The sequence below is a fragment of the Dasypus novemcinctus genome, chromosome 7, assembly GCF_030445035.2.
Source record: "Dasypus novemcinctus isolate mDasNov1 chromosome 7, mDasNov1.1.hap2, whole genome shotgun sequence".
NCBI lineage: Eukaryota > Metazoa > Chordata > Mammalia > Cingulata > Dasypodidae > Dasypus > Dasypus novemcinctus.
The window spans coordinates 12506006-12522572 of NC_080679.1; the positions used below are offsets into that span (position 1 = coordinate 12506006).

The 16567-nt window shown below is 37.7% G+C and overlaps 1 protein-coding gene and 1 pseudogene across 1 annotated transcript in view; one reads left to right on the forward strand and one right to left on the reverse strand.

Moving 5' to 3' along the window:
• Nucleotides 1-16567, reverse strand: part of PSMD1 (proteasome 26S subunit, non-ATPase 1) — a 124452-nt gene that overhangs the window by 14013 nt on the left and 93872 nt on the right. The window contains exons 19-21 of the mRNA XM_058299902.1: nucleotides 16255-16357; nucleotides 4261-4430; nucleotides 1758-1850 (exon numbers count right to left, since the gene is read on the reverse strand). Coding sequence (XP_058155885.1) covers nucleotides 1758-1850; nucleotides 4261-4430; nucleotides 16255-16357 — 366 coding nt within the window. The remainder of the gene's footprint in view (nucleotides 1-1757; nucleotides 1851-4260; nucleotides 4431-16254; nucleotides 16358-16567) is intronic.
• On the forward strand, nucleotides 145-1128 carry LOC139439274 (glyceraldehyde-3-phosphate dehydrogenase pseudogene; annotated as a pseudogene).

Genomic DNA, 16567 nt, shown 5'->3' on the forward strand with positions numbered 1-16567 from the left:
GAAAGATATAAAAAATAAATTTTATAAAAAATAGATAAATAAGCAATGGTACATCCATAGAGACTGCTTTGGGCTCTCTGCTCCTTCCCATACGACAGACAGCTGCAGCTCTTCATGCAGTGCCAGCTACATCCCTGAGACACAATGGTTAAGGTTCGAATAAACAGATTTGGCCGAACTGGGCACCTGGTCACCAGGGCTACTGTGAACTCCGCCAAAGTGCAGGTTGTTCCCATCAATGACCCCTTCAATGATCTCAACTATATGGTCTACATGCTCCAGTATGATTCTACCCATGGCAAGTTCAAAGACACTGTCAAGGCTGAGAATAGGAAGGCTGTCATCAATGGGAATCCCCTCACTATCTTCCAGAAGCGAGATCCCAACAATTTCAAATGGAGTGATGCTAGTACTGAATGTGTTGTGGAGTCCACTGGTGTCTTCAAGACCATGGAGAAGGCTAAGGCTCACTTAAAGGTGGCACCAAGAGAGCCATCATCTCTGCCCCTTTGACCGATGCCCCCATACTTGTGATGGGTATGAACCATGACAACTCCCTGAAGATCATCAGCAATACTTCCTGAACCACAACTGCCTGGCCTCCCTGGCCAAGGTCATCCATGACAACTTTGGCATCATGGAGGAACTCATGATCATTGTCCATACCATCATTGTCACCTAGAAGACTGTAGATGGTCCCTTTGGGAAGCTGTGGTGGGATGGTTATGGGGCTGCCCAGAACATCATTCCTGCATCTACTGGCGCTGCCAAGGCAGTGGGCAAGGTCATCTTGGAGCTGAATGGGAAGCTCACTGGCATGGCCTTCTGTGTCCCTACCCTCAACGTGTCCAGTAAGGATCTGACCTGCTATGTGGAGAAAGTGGCCAAATACGATGACATCAAGAAGGTGGTGAGGCAGGAGTCAGATGCCCCCTGAAGGGCATCCTGGGCTACATTGAGGACCAGGTTGTCTCTCGAGACTTTAACAGTGACACCCACTCTTCTACTGGGCTGACATTGCTCTCTCAATGACCACTTTGTCAAGTTCATTTCCTGGTACGACAATGAATTTGGCTACAGCAATAGGGTAATGGACCTCATGGTCCACATGGCCTTCAAGGAGTAAGAGCCCCCTGGACCACCAGCCCCAGCAAGAACATGAAAAGAAGAGAGTAGCAATCAGCTGCTGGAGAGTCCTGGCCCCAACTCAACCTCCAACACGAACACTGCCCATTGTTCACAGCTTCCATCCCAGGCCCCCTGAAGAAGGGGAGGGGCTCAGAGGGCCCTACCTTGTCATCTAACATCAATAAAGTAAAAAAAATTAAAAATTAGAAAAATAAAAAAGATCACTTTGCAGCTCTGGGGAAAAAAAGATTCATATATATTTAAAATTGCAAAGATACACTGTTAACATGAAAACAACAAGATGTGGAACAATATATAGAGAATAATCCTATTTGTGTTAAGAAGTATTGGTATGTACAGAGAAAATATCTAGAAGGATCAAAAGTTGTGATTCCTACAACCTAGGACTTGGATTACCAGAATGGGAAAAGAGATTTTACTTTATATTCTCTTTTGTACTGTTAGATTCTATTACCAATATTACTTTTATAACTAATTTAAAACATTAAAAATATTTAAAAACAAACTCAAGTAAAATACTCAGTAGTGTGTGTGTGTGTGTATATATATATTTATACAGCACACATGTATGTAGGTATGAATGCTGTTCAAAGGAACAAAGAACATACCTTTTCCTTTTCTTTTTCTTTTGGTACTTCCAGAGGGGCTGGATATGCAAATGTAGATGGTTTACAGTTTGATTTATATTGAACTTTCGGCATCTGAAGAAACAAAAACTTTCATTTTTACCTCCATTAAAATAATCAAAATTAGGATTTAAATAGTCTGCGGTCTTAAAGTATACAAACACAAACGAGGTGAAAAGTTCCAAATGGGCTAAATGGTCAGTCACAGAGCTATTCATTTATGTGATCACTCCTCTCTGAAAGGCATTTTTCTTCTTTCACTGAATTAGTTTTTAGGTGCTTTACAGAACTACCTTCAATTCCTCATACATTCCTGAAGCTATGAGTCTCTGAATAGGCATTCTTTTTCCACTCACAGTGTGAGCCTCAGTTAAACATTACCTCATTTGTAAAGTGTTATCTGTTTATTTAGTCTGCACACCTACCTTCCAAGTACCCCTTCTTTATACCATGCCAAGAACCTAAACAATTTGTATACAGCTTCCAAACCATATAATCATGCTTTATAAAGGTCTAACATGAGTCTCATGGAAAAATCAGCTTCACATTACTTATTGACTAGGTTTAAAAAGTTCTCTAGTCTGCACTCATCTCTACCCAATTTGTACCAGTAGAGACTGGTAATAAACACCATATTTACTAGGATAAGGAAGATCTTGTCTTTTCCATCCTACTTTCATTGTAAAGAATGAAAACAGAGATCATAAAATTGTTTGCCAGAGGATAAAAGCCCCTAAGGTTTATGTGGGATCTTTAATCACAATGTTAAGGTTAGGGATTGGGAAACCAAACGATTACTGTCTTAAGGTGTATTCAACATTTTCAAATGCTATTGTTTTTGAGGGTGCAGGGAGGCGGGCAACTGAAGTCATGATTTTACATTATAAGCCCAGTATATAAAAGTTATGTTTAAGAGAAGTAAGATTTTGCTTTTATCAAATCTCCAACGGAACTATTTTACAAAAAAACAAACAAAAACACTGTTGTTTTTTTTTAAGGAGGGCATTGTAATTAAACCAACAGCCTTCTAGGTCATAAATGAAAAATTAACTTTAGATTCTAAACCCACTCCCACCTACACCAAATCAGAGACGCTGGAGACCTTCAGTTAATCAGAATCATTCATGGCCTGGGGAGATGGGGGTGGGAGTCTCTGCTGAGTCCAAGTGATGGTGACAGATTCCTTTGCTATAGCAAGCTCTGAATAAATAACCTGGGAACACTCTGGAGAACAAACTGGCAATACTCAGTGGAATTAAGTATATGTTTACTTTAGAATGCCTCTCTTGAATATATACCTTAAATGTGGTTTTACTCAGGTCCCTGAGGAGGCAGGCATGAGGATGTTTATAGGTAGCATTGTCTGTGGTGGGAAGTTGGAACACAAATGCTAGTACATTTAATACTGAAATATTTAACAAAAGAATAATTTGTTGTACAGCTATCCTGAAAATTCAATGAAATAATCCTTATTAGCCAATTTTTGGCTTAAACTTTTTCCACTCTGAAAATTTAACATTTTGTTGTTGTTGTGTTTTTTAGGAGTTACTAGGGATTGAAGCCAGGACCTTCTACATGGGAAGCAGAAGCTCAACCACTGAGTTACACGCACGCCCAATGTAACATTTTAACAACAGTGATGACCAGATATGAGAATTATTTAAAGTTCAAAGAATAGGAAGGTGAATCAGGTCACAGAACGGAGAAAGAAATGAAAGATATAAACTCAGGTGCTAGTGGCAACATATAGCTAAGCATGGTACCTAACTCAGGATGGTGGATGGGTACAAAGAAGCTCCCCACCCCCCCCCAAAAAAAGATGTCACAACAGTGGATGTAGCCTTAAGTATTAAGAGACTAGTTTCATTCTGTCAAATTTCCTGGTTTCTCACATTGGTCTTGTTTTCTGCTACCAAAGGTATATCCTCCCATTTAGTAATAATCCTTTATTCCATGAATCACTTTAGCGCTGGATAACTCTCAAACATGTCCCTGTCTCAAACCTTCATTTCTTATTACTAATATTTAGCTTAAGTCCTCATTCTTCCTTGCATGGATTACTGCAATAGCATCATAATGGCTTCCATTGTTATCTAAGCTGCAAATCTCATAAGGTCATTTACCTGTTTGAAATCCTTCATCAACCCACAACCTTCAGGATTAGATATAATTCATCAGAACAGACTATAAAATCTCTTCATACCTATTATATTTAGCCTCTTTTTTCACCTCTACTTATAAACTGCATGAAGAACTTGAGGCTCAGAAAAGCTAATAATTTACCAAAGGTTTATGCAGCTAGTAAGGATATTTGATTTTCAAATCTCCTGTTGACACATGCCATTCATTCAATAAAGTGATGACTTAATTTGAAGGGAAAATACTTTATTGATGAAACGCCAATTCATCTTTAAAATTTCATAAAAATCCTCACGAATGGGTGGTGACTAGACTACTCCACAAAACTGAGGTCTCTGAAACATACCTTTAAGTCCTTGTTAAGGCCAATGACACAGGTTGGGGTATACGCCAATGACAGGAAGTGTGAAAGAGGAAACCAGAACCAGAACTGGGTGAATACGAGAACACCAACCACAGAAGGCATATGGGTGTGCCCAGTCCTGGACTGCAAAGAGATTGTGACATTATGACCACCTACAGAAAAAGAAAGAAACCATGAATATTAATCCAGAAAGGCAATAATAAAGATTTCTAAGTACTACATGAGGGTAACAGTTGGTGATAATTTCTAAGTACTACATGAGGGTAACAGTTGGTGATAATTTTAAGAATACAGATCATACAATGCTCACATGAAGTCCTTGGAACTGGAACTAGTTAGCCAGAGTGAGCTATCTAGGTCTCAAAAATTGGAAGCGCTATATTTTAATAGGGTTCAGGGCAAATCTAGACCTTTTTTCTAAATAGGCAGATATTTTTCTAAAATGAAGCCCAAAGATATCAAAACTGTGGTGCTTTATTAAAAATACAATTCTGTATTATACACTAGCTTTTTAATGAGGTAATAAAAAGTAAAATTTTAGTACACATCATAATTGCAAACAATAGCACAGAGGCAAGATATAGATGCTTTTATTTATTTTCTCTTTGCCTTAACAATATGCCTAATTTGTGGAAAAATAAAATAAATATCCATAATATAATCACGTTATGATTAAATGCATAACAATAAAAAATATTTTCTGACTTTTGCTTAAACTTTTAGACACTGGGCAGCATAAAAATTATTAGAATTATGAGAAATATCCAGAACAAGTTATGAGGGTCTGTGTGTAGTGACAGAAAAACCTAAGAGGCACTGTGAATTATTAAATCACTTATATTGGTAGGAGGTAGCTCTGACATTAACTAGCTTTGTGATCTTGGACAAATGATCTTACTCTAAGAATCTTTTTATCCCTTGGCAAAATAAGGGTTTGAACTTGAGTGGTAGTGTTTATAAGAAGTTTTAAAATCTCCAATCTTGATTCAATTGATTGAAAGTTTTTGAGGAAGCACTTTATGTACAAGAATGAAATCAGAGCTGATTCTGTTTAATAGGAAGTTTTGGCTATTGGGAGGGTGTATGGCTTAGAATCTGATATGTTCACCCACATCTTGCCATGTCCCCTAGCCTAATCTTTGAGAGAGTGCACAGAAACAATGCTTTGAAAACCAGTGAACTAGATCTAAGATCCACACGAGTGGATAGATGGATCTTTATTGGCAGCTTTAACTCTGAGATTCTAAGAGGCCAGTAGGGGTTGCAAATTCAAACACTTTTAGGAATCATCCATTAAAGTGGGCTGGGAGCAGCAGGGACTGAATCAAACTAGAAAGGTGGTACTATTACTAGGGATAAAGGCCCAGGGTTACTAGGCCATTTTTATTTTTTTTACTGCCCCCCTTGAGACTTTTTGCATCTCTGTGTGTTATCTGCTCTGTCTCCACTTCACTGTACGTTCTTCTGTGTCTATTTATTTTTCCTCCCCCCTCTTGCGGCTTGCTTGCTGTCTGCTCTCTGTGTTCATTCGCTGCCCCCTCTTCTGTGTTCTTGCTTGTCTCCCTTCATTTCTTGCAACACCTTTGCTGAGTCAGTGTTCCATGGTGTCTGTGGGCGAGCCTGCCTTCACAAGGAGGCCCCGGGACGCCAACAGAGGGCCTCCCATATGGTAGACGGGAGCTCATCTGATTGAGCCACAGCCGCTTCCCTAGACCATTTTTTAAAAATACATTTTAAATTTATTTTTAAAAGATACATAGATCACACAAAATGTTACATTAAAAAAAAAATACAGGGGATTCCCATATGCCCCACTTCTCCCACATCAACAACTTCTTTCAATAATGTGGTATGCCATTTTGTTTTGAAAAATCGATTCTAATATGGGTTTGTCCAAAATCTCTCAATTTTGTGTGGCAGGAAAAACCAAATACATCTTTGTTACATCTTTTAGTTGGAGCATAAAAGTTCTGTACTTTACTGTTCATTTTGAGTCATGCGAGCATAAAATTATTCCTCTTGCCTATCTGCAAACAGTGTTAATGCTAAACACAGAACTCTGAGATGCAAGTCTTTTAGTTAATCTAATACAGGCTATTAAAAAAAATTGGGGGGGTGGGGTGGGGAACGGACTTGGCCCAGTGGTTAGGGCGTCCGTCTACCACATGGGAGGTCTGCAGTTCAAACCCTGGGCCTCCTTGACCCGTGTGGAGCTGGCCCATGTGCAGTGCTGATGCGCGAAAGGAGTGCTGTGCCACGCAGGGGTGCCCCCTGCATAGGGGAGCCCCATGTGCAAGGAGTGCGCTCCGTAAGGAGAGCTGCCCAGCGTGAAAGAAAGTTCAGTCTGCCCAGGAATGGTGCCGCACACACGGAGAAATGACACAGCAAGATGATGCAACAAAAAGAGACACAGATTCCCGTGCCACTGACAACAATAAAAGCGGACAAAGAACAACACACAGCAAATGGACACAGGAAACAGACAAGTGGGGGGCAGGGAGAAGGGGAGAGAAATAAATAAAAAATAATTAAAAAAAAAAAAATGGGGCTTTTCCATGCCTAAAAGGAATTCCAATGTGGAATCCCTGGTGCTCACATCTCTTCTTTTTTTTTCAATACCAATTTTATAAGCATAAAATGTATGCTATATTCACAAAGCATACAAATCATTTTACAAAGGGTACAATTAATGGTATTTGGTATCATCACAGAGTTGTGCATTCATCACTTCAATAATATTAGAGAATTTTCATTAATCTAACAATATTAATACTAATTTAAAAACAGACAAAAAAAACCACTTTATATCCTAGGACTGGATGTGGCTCAAGCAGTTGAGCACCCGCTTCCCACATGGGAGGTCCCAGGTTCAGTTTCCCGTACCTCCTAAACACAAAGACAAACAACAAGCAAACACATGAAAAAACCAACTCAGGGTAGCCGACGTGGCTCAATAATTGAACATCAGCTCCCCACTTACGAGGTCCTAGGTTCAATCCCTGGCCCCTCAAAAACAAACAAAACAAAACAAAACAACCCTACAAAACCTCCACCCCTTAATAATCACCTCTCCATCTCTCTACCCTTCCCTTAACATACATAACTGCTGTTCTGTTCCTGTCTAATTTATTTGTATTTATATTTTGTTTTTCAAAAAAGATTTATTTATTTGTTTGGTGGTTCCCTCTCCGGTCTGCTCTCGTGTCCATCTGCTGTGTGTTCTTCTGTGTCTGCTTGCATTCTCAGTGGCACCGGGAATCTGTGTTTCTTTTTGTTGCATCATCTTGCTGTGAAAGCTCTCTGTGTGTGCCGTGCCACTCCTAGGAGAGCTGCGCTTTTCTTGCACGGGGCGCACTCCCTGTGCATGGGGCTCCCCTATGCGGGGGATACCCCTGCGTGGCATGGCACTCCTTGTGTGCCACAGCACTGCACATGGGCCAGCTCACCACACAGGCCAGGAGGCCCTGGGTTTGAACCGTGGACCTCCTATATGGTAGGCAGATACTCTGTCAGTTAAGCCACATCTGCTTCCCTGCATTTATATTTTGTACAGATGGAGTCAAACAACATGTAGTACCTTTTGTCTAGTTTCTTTCACTTAGTATGGCTTTTTTTTTCCACCCTTAATGGAAGATTATTAATATATTACTATACACTATTGTTCATAGTTCATAGTTTGCTTTGGCTGTAATTTTGCCTGACACATCTCCTCTTAATCTCAATATCTTACAGATGTCTTCACAGTTTGCTTGGAGTCAGGAAGTGAATACTGACTTTACTAAACAAAAAGAGATTTCAATTTTTATAAGAATCAGAGTTCTACTGTTCAACGAAATAATCCAGATTTTCTTAATACTCCATTACAGATCTTTTAAGATGTCACCTGAAAAAAAAAGAATTAGGTAGACTTTTTTTTTTTCAATAGGAATGAGTTACATAAATTTACTGTCTACTTGTATTCTTGGCAGTTTGAGATTATTTTTGTGAATCCCAATGAAGAGAAAGATTGATTTGTAAACTGGTCTGTTCCTGAGTGTGATACCCTTTGACTGTAATAAATTCCAAGGTTTAATTTGGTGAGAATCAGGTTAAATCCCTGCCCCTTTGGTGGGCCTATATAAATGGACACTTCATTTGCCTGGTAGTTTGCAGCCAAAGAGAACAAAGCAGCTGAGCAAATAGAAAGGCCTGAGAGACCAGGCAGAGATTGCCCACCATCTTCCTTCAACATGTAGCAACTGACTTTTGGTGAGAAAGCAGCCTTGAGTTGGACTCTTTAGGGCCTTTTAACTGTAAGTTTTTACCCAAATAAATACCCTTTATTTATTTATTTATTTATTTTATTTTTAAATTCATTTTTAAAAAATATTACATTCAAAAAATATGAGGTCCCATTCAACCCCACAGCCCCCACCCCACCACTCCCTAAATACCCTTTAAAAAGCCAACAGTATTCTGGTACTTTCATCAGCACCACCCCCTCACATTTACTGAATGAATGCTTATTATATAGTGAGAATTTTAAGCAAAATACTAGAAAAGAGCCAAGGAACCTCCAGTTTAGTGGAGAAGATGCTAATTAGACAGTTAATATTTGGCATAAATGTACTATGATAGACAAAAACCCAGCGTGCCAGAGGGAACATATAGCTACGCATGGTAATACAGGATGTTGGCTGAATATGAGCAGAAGAAGAAGGAGGGGAGAAAGCTGACCTAAGATTTGAAGCTGAACTTCTTTTTTATTTCAGTGAAACCCACTTTATTCAGACTTAGAAATTAGCTTTTTTCCCCCAGCATCTTGTGGGTATTTGATATATTATATCTCTAATTAACAAAAGAAACATCACCAAAAAACAGCCATGATCTGTCAACTTCATAATGCAACTGACCTTTAAAATAGTATTTAATCTACAAATATTTCTCTTCTTCATAGAAAGAAAATTATGAATCACCATTTCAATGATCATAAATGTTCAAGGTTTGACTAAATGAAGGAATACACATGAAGTACAACGCCTTTTTATTATTGTTTCTTTTTTCAATCTTGGTGTGAAAAATTTTTAATTTTTTAAATTTTTGATAGGAACTAGCTTTGTTCTAACATTCTGAGACTTAAAAAAACAAGAAAAAATTTATCCTATTGATAGTGTTTACAGTTTTTAGACTTTAATCATATACCTTCTTAATCTTTGGCTTTTCTCCCTGAAGAGAAAAAAATCATTGAGTAAATGCTCATAACCCCCCCTTCACTAATTCTTCTGGAATTATCCTCTCCAGAATTTTTTTCTACTTCTAACTTTACTGAGAGACAGAGACCAGAACTGCAAACTTTTCTAATGCAATTGCAGCATTAGATATAGGATGGGATATAAACACAAAGTGAAAAGGGGAAAGGGAATAATTTTATCATCATATGGTTTATAGTGAACAGTAGAGAACTTTTATGTATCAACTAAAAAAGAAGTACCCGGGGAAAACCATTATAAATAAAAAGAGAAATGGAAAGAAGCTCCAAAACTTGACTGGTTCATGAAAAATCAAATAGATACCATAAAAAAGAGGTGAAAGGAGAGAAAGATTAGGAAAGGAAGGAAGGAGGGAGGGAGTTCTGGGAAGATGGTGTCAGAGTAGGCAGACAGGGCTCAACTCTCACAAAACCAATAATCAGTGGGTCAAAGAAGAAATTGCAAGAGAATCCAGTAACTATCTTGAGAAGAATGAAAATGAGAACACAACATATCAAAACCTATAGGAAAAACAAAACCAAAGAGAATAATAAAAAGAAAGAAAAAAGAAAAGAAAAAATGTATGGAACACTGCAAAGGCAGTGTTGAGAGGGAAATTTATAAGCCCCCAAAGTTTACATAAAAAAGAAGAAATAACTAAAATTGAAGATCTAACTGCACACCTGGAGCAACTAGAAAAAGAAGAGCCAGCTAATCCCACACAACGCTGAAGGAAAGAAACAGTAAAGATGAGCGCAGAAATATGAATGAAATTGAGAACAACAACAACAACAAACAGAAAACAAGAGACAGAATCAATAAAATCAAAGTTGGTTCTTTGAGAAAATCAACAAAATTGACAAACCCTTAGAGCTAGACTGACAAAAAAGAAAGATGCAAATAAATAATATCAGAAACGAGAAGGGGGACAATACCATTGATCCCTCAAAAGACTTTTACACCATGATCAAGTGGCTTTTACCAGATATGCAAGGGTGGTTCAACATAAGAAAATAATTAGTGTAATAAATAAACCAAATTAATAAATTGAAGAAGAAAAATCACATGTTCCTCTCGAGTGAATGGAGAAAAGGCATTTGACAAAATACATCATCTTTTCTTGATAAAAACACTCCAAAAGATAGGAACAGAGGGAAGCTTCTGAATATGGTAGAGTGCATATATGAAAAACCTACAGCTAGCATTGTATTCAATGGTGAAAGACTGAAAGCATTCCCACTGAGATCAGGAACAAGACAAGGATGGCCCTGTCACCACTGTGATTCAATATTGTGCTAGAAATTCTAGCTAGAGCAATTAAGTTAGATGAAGAAATAAAAGGCACCCAAACAGGAAAAGAAGAAGCAAAAGTTTCACTATTTGCTGATGATATTATTCCGTATCTAGAAAATATTGAAAAATTCATCACAAATTAATAGATGAGCTCAGCAAAGTGGTGGGATACAAGATTAACACACAAAAATCAATAGTGTTTCTATACACTACTACTGATGAGCAATCTGAGGAGGAAATAAGAAAAGAAAATTCCATTTGAAATAACGACTAAAGGAATCAAATATTTAGGAATAAACTTAACCAAGGACATAAAGGACCTGTATTCAGAAAACTATAAAAACATTGCTAAAAGAAACCAAAGAAGACAAATAAATGGAAGGACATTCCATGTTCATGGACTGGAAGACTAAATAGTGTTAAGATGTCAATACTACCCAAACTGTTTTACAGATTCAATGCAATCCCAATAAAAATCCCAACAGTTTTTTTTTTCAGAAATAGAAAAACCAATTATTAAATTTATTTGGAAGGGTATGGGGTCCCAAATAGCCAAAAATGTCTTAAAAAAAGAGCAAAGTTGGAAGACTCTCACTTGATTTTAAAGCACATTACTTAGCTAAAGTGGTAAAAAAAAAAAAAAAACAACCCTGCATGATACTGGCATAAGGATAGACAGACTGACGAGTAGAAATGAATGGAGAACTCAGAAACAGACCCTCACATCTGGGTCAAGTGATTTTTGACAAGGCTGTCAAGCTCTCCCAGGTGGGCCAGAACAGAGTATTCATAAATGGTGCTGAGAGAACTGGTAATCTATATTCAAAAGAAAAGAGGACCCCTACCTCACACCTTATGCAAAATGGATCAAGGACCTAAACATAAATGCAACAACAACAAAACTCCTAGAAGAAAATGTAGGAAGACATCTTCAAGATCTTGTGGTAGGTGGTAGTTTCTTAAACCTTACACTCAAAGCATGAGCAACAAAAGGGAAAACAGATAAATGGAACCTCCTCAAAACTAAACACTTTTGCACCTCAAAGGACTTTGTCAAAAGGGTCAAAAGGCAGCACACTCAATGGGAGAGAATATTTGGCAAGCACATATCCAATAAGTGTTTAACATTCATGATATATAAAGAGATACAACAATGCAACAATAAAAAGCCAAACAACCCAATTAAAAAATGGACAAAAGACTTAAAACAGTTGTCCAAAGAAGAAATACAAATGGCGAAAAAACATGAAAAAATGTTCATCACCAGTGTTTATGGAAATGCAAATCAAAACTACAATGAGATATCATTTACACTGATTAGAATGGCCACTATTACAAGTCAGAAAATTAGAAGTGTTGGAGAGGATGTGGAGAGATTGGAATGCTTATTCACTGTTGGTGGGAATGTAAAATGGTACAGTCACTGCGGAGGACTGTTTGACAGTTCCTAACGAAGATGAATATAGACTTGCCATGTGATCCAGCAATACTACTACCCAAAACTGAGAGCAATGACACAGCAGATATCTGTACATCGCTGTTCATAGCAGTATTATTCACAATTACAAAAGATGGAAACCCAGGTGTCCATCAACCCATGAGTGGATAAACAAACTGTGGTGTATATGGCTGTAAGAATAAATGAAATAATGAGGCATATGACAACATGGATGAATCTGGAGGATACTATGTTGAGTGAAGCAAGTCACACAAAAGAACAAATACTGTGTGGCTGTGATATTGTAAACTAAATACATTGTGTAAACTCATGAAATTAATAATTAGAATATAGGTCACTAGAGAACAGAATGAGGACAGAGAATGGAAAGCTGAAGGTTAATCTGTGCAGACCTGGTATAAAGGTTATTTGTAAATTTTTGGAAATGAATAGGAATGGTGAAAGGACATGATAGTGTTTGGAACTAACAAGGCTATTATATGGATACAACAGTGGTTGAAAGGAAAAGTTTAAGGACATGCATATTACAGAAGGAAAGCTAAAAAAATGTAACATAGTTCTGTATTAACAGTGAAACCCCATGTGAAATATGAATATGGGTGATACTGTATAATGTAAGACTGTTTTGACATAATATAAATACAAATAACTAGAGACATGGAAACAGAATACCAGCTATGTATGCCAGGGAAGCACAGAGATTGAGAGGTGATGAGTTTTCCATTTGTCTGTTTTTTGTTTATTATTGGAATAATGAAAATGCTCTAATTATTATTGAAGTGATGAATATACAACTATGTGATTATACAAGATAACACTGAACACTTTAGATGGATTTATGCTTTATTAATATGTATCAATAAAACTGATTTGTTAAAAAAAAGAAAAAGGAAGGAAGGAGCAGAAGACAAAGGTGATTTCTAGTAAAGAAGGCAGAATACAGTTGAAATGCAGAATTTTCTTCTAATTCTGAATAATTAACCCAAATACAGTAAAAACTGAAAAAATATTGTAGTAGTTGGTTGAACAAGCTGAACTGTCAGCCGAAAACCACAACCTTCAAAAAGTGGCAGCCAAAAGAAAAAAGAAAAACATAAAAAAAATTTCTTAGTAATAAAATGTTACTCTTAGTGTGCCCCATTAAGGAGAGCCACCCAGCGCAAAAGAAAGTGCAGCCTGCCCAGGAATGCCGCCGCACACATAGAGAGCTGACACAGCAAGATGACACAACAAAAAGAAACAAAGATTCCCATGCTGTCAACAACAGAAGCAGACAAAGACGACGCAGCAAACAGACACAGAGAACAGACAAGGGGGGGGGGTGGAAGAAGGGAGAAAGAAATCTTTAAAAAAAAAAAGTTACTCCTAAATCCTGCTTGAAAAACTAATTACTGACAAAATCCAGCCATTTAGGTGTCAAATTTTAGTACACTTAGAACTCAGGAATGAAGAAGTAGCAACAAAGGAAATGGTGGTGAGCAATGAATCCATTTAAATATGAAGTAAAATTAAATAACTGTGATAATTATGATTTCAGAACAGAATAAAAATGTTACAAACCTTGACAGTGTGAACACAAAATTAAAATACTAGAAGGTGGTGAGGAACAAGGAGGGAGAAAGTATGGGATATCAGTGTCTGTAGGTTTATACAAGGGAGATAACTGATACTGTCTAGAATTGAAATGATTTCCTTTATCTAAAATATCTATGGGATATTTTCCTTACCTATAGAAAGATGCAAGGAAATGCCTTTGATCTAAAGAGAGAAAAAAACCATTTGTTGGAAGCTGATGTGGCTTAAGCAGTTGGGGGCCTGCCTACCACATGGTGTGTGTGTGTGTGTGTGTGTGTGTGTGTGTTTGTGTGTTCAGGTCCCAGTGTCTCCTAAAGAAGACAAGCAGATGCCATGTTTATCGCAACGAGCTAGACACTGCACCTACCATAATGAGCTAGATGCCACACAGCTACAATGAGCTAAACACCACAACTGCCACAATGAGCAGATGCCTAAACGAGCAGATGCCACAAGCCAGCAGATGTCACAGGTGGATGTGGCTCAGGCCATTGGCACTCGCCTCCCATGTAGGAGGTCCTGGGTTTGGTTTCCAGTGTCTCCTGGATTAGGCAGGCAAGGAATGAGCAGACAGACAAGAACCATCAATGGGGCGGGGCGGAGGGAGAATAAATAATAAACAAACTACCTCAACACTAACAGTTTAAGCAGAAAACTCTCAACTTGTAGGAAAATTAAAAACAAACCAAAAAACCACTAAGGATATGGATTAAAAAAAAAAAGAACATATGCCTCAAAAGTTTAGAAAACAGCACCAAGTAAGTACTTTTCTTACTAAGAAAAGTATAAGAAAAAGCAAATAATAAAATGAGAAAAGCAAAGAATTTAAGGGAAGAATAAAGAGTAGAATTAGAACATAAGTAGATAAAACCAGACAAATCTCTAGCAAATATAATCAAGGAAAAAGACAAACTATATTAGAAAGGAAACAACCAGGAAGATTATCTAAAATTACACCCTCAGCAAGTAGAAAACCTGAACAGATTAACAAGAAAAACTTCTGAAATATAGATGGCTAAAAAATATGAAAAAAATGTTTACCTAATAACAGAACTGCTACAAAACTTTGAGCAAATTAGTAAAGATTAATAAATCTCACCTGTCAAATTAGTAAAGATTAATAAAAAAGATTATATCCCACATAGGTAAATTCTTTTCCTTTACCCAGCTGAAATGCACCAATAACAATAGATAATTAAATTCAAATCTAAGATGCTAAAAGCCACAATTCTCCCCTAGAAGGGTAGCCCATCTCTTTTGGATAAAGCCATAGTGTAGGAGTAAAGAACGTAAATTCTGGAGCGACAGTGCATAGTGTATATGCATTTACTAGGCAAATTATTCCACGTATCTTATTTTAAGAGCAATCTGGATGCTAGGATTTGTCTAAAACATTTTTTCTTCAAAAAATTTTCAGTGTCAACACTCGTATATACTAAGAAAATTAAAGAATAAGAAATCAGCCAAAGCTCGTTGAGTATTTACTAGGTCATGGTCACTGTTTTGTTTCACATGAATTTTTTGTTTTGTTTTGTTTTGAGGTACCAGGGGACTGGGACTGAACCTGGGACCTCGTATATGGAAGCCAGCGCCCAACCAATGAGCTACATTGGTTTCCCTGAGTTGGTTTTTTTCATTTATTTTTGCTTGTTTTTTTTTCCCCCCTCAGGAGGCCAGTAACTAAACCCAGGACTGACCATGTGGGAGGCAGGTGCTCAACCACTCAAGCCACATCTGCTACCCTAATCTGGATTAAAAAAAAAAAAAAAGATTTATTTATTTATCCTACTCCCCACCCATGGTCTGCTTTCTGGGTCCATTTGCTGTTGTGTTCTTCTGTGTCTGCTTGTCTTCTCTTTAGGCAGCACTGGGAACCAATCCTGGGACCTTCTGGAGTGGAAGAGAGGTGCTCAATCTCTTGCGCCACCTCAGTTCCATGGTCTGCTGCGTCTCTTATCGTCTCTCCTATGTGTCTCTTTTTGTTGTGTCATCTCACTGCATCAGCTCTCTGCATGGGCCAGCACACCATGGGCCAGCTTACTTTCACCAGGAGGCCCAGGGAATCAAACCCTGGACCTCCTCTATGGTAGATGGGAGCCCAATCACTTGAGTCAAATCCACTTCTCTACATGAATTTTTAATCCTCCCAACACTATTAGGCAGACTTCATAAGTTATGAAAACAGTCACAGAGGGGAAAAGTAACCAGGGTTAAATAGGCTAGATATATAAAGGGACAGGGATTCAAACCCTAACAGTCTACACTTTTAACAACTGTACTAAATTACCTCTATGACCTATAGGCTGCAATTTTTTCCAGCAATAATTTGTCCAGGCTCAATTCCAATCATGTGATATAGTTAGAGCAAATCATTATTTCATTAGTTTTAAAGAATAAGTCCGAAAGACTCAACCCATTTACCTGCATCCAGTATGCCCTGGGCCAGAATAGCGCCAAACTTGGCCATGACATCATCATGTTTATCATTGATAACTTTGGAATACAGCTGTCTGAACTGATTCACCTGAAGGAATAAGAAAAAGAATTATAATCTAATTCTGTTCATTTGCTGTGCCCCTTTAATGCCAGGAATAGAGTTCTCAAATGATAATGAAACTTACTTCTGAATTTCATAAATTAAAAAAAGAGATGGAATGGACCAAACTTAAATGCAGAACAGTTCCATGGTTGAAATCATGAGTGTTATGACTTTTCTGGTGTGGGAACACCAGTT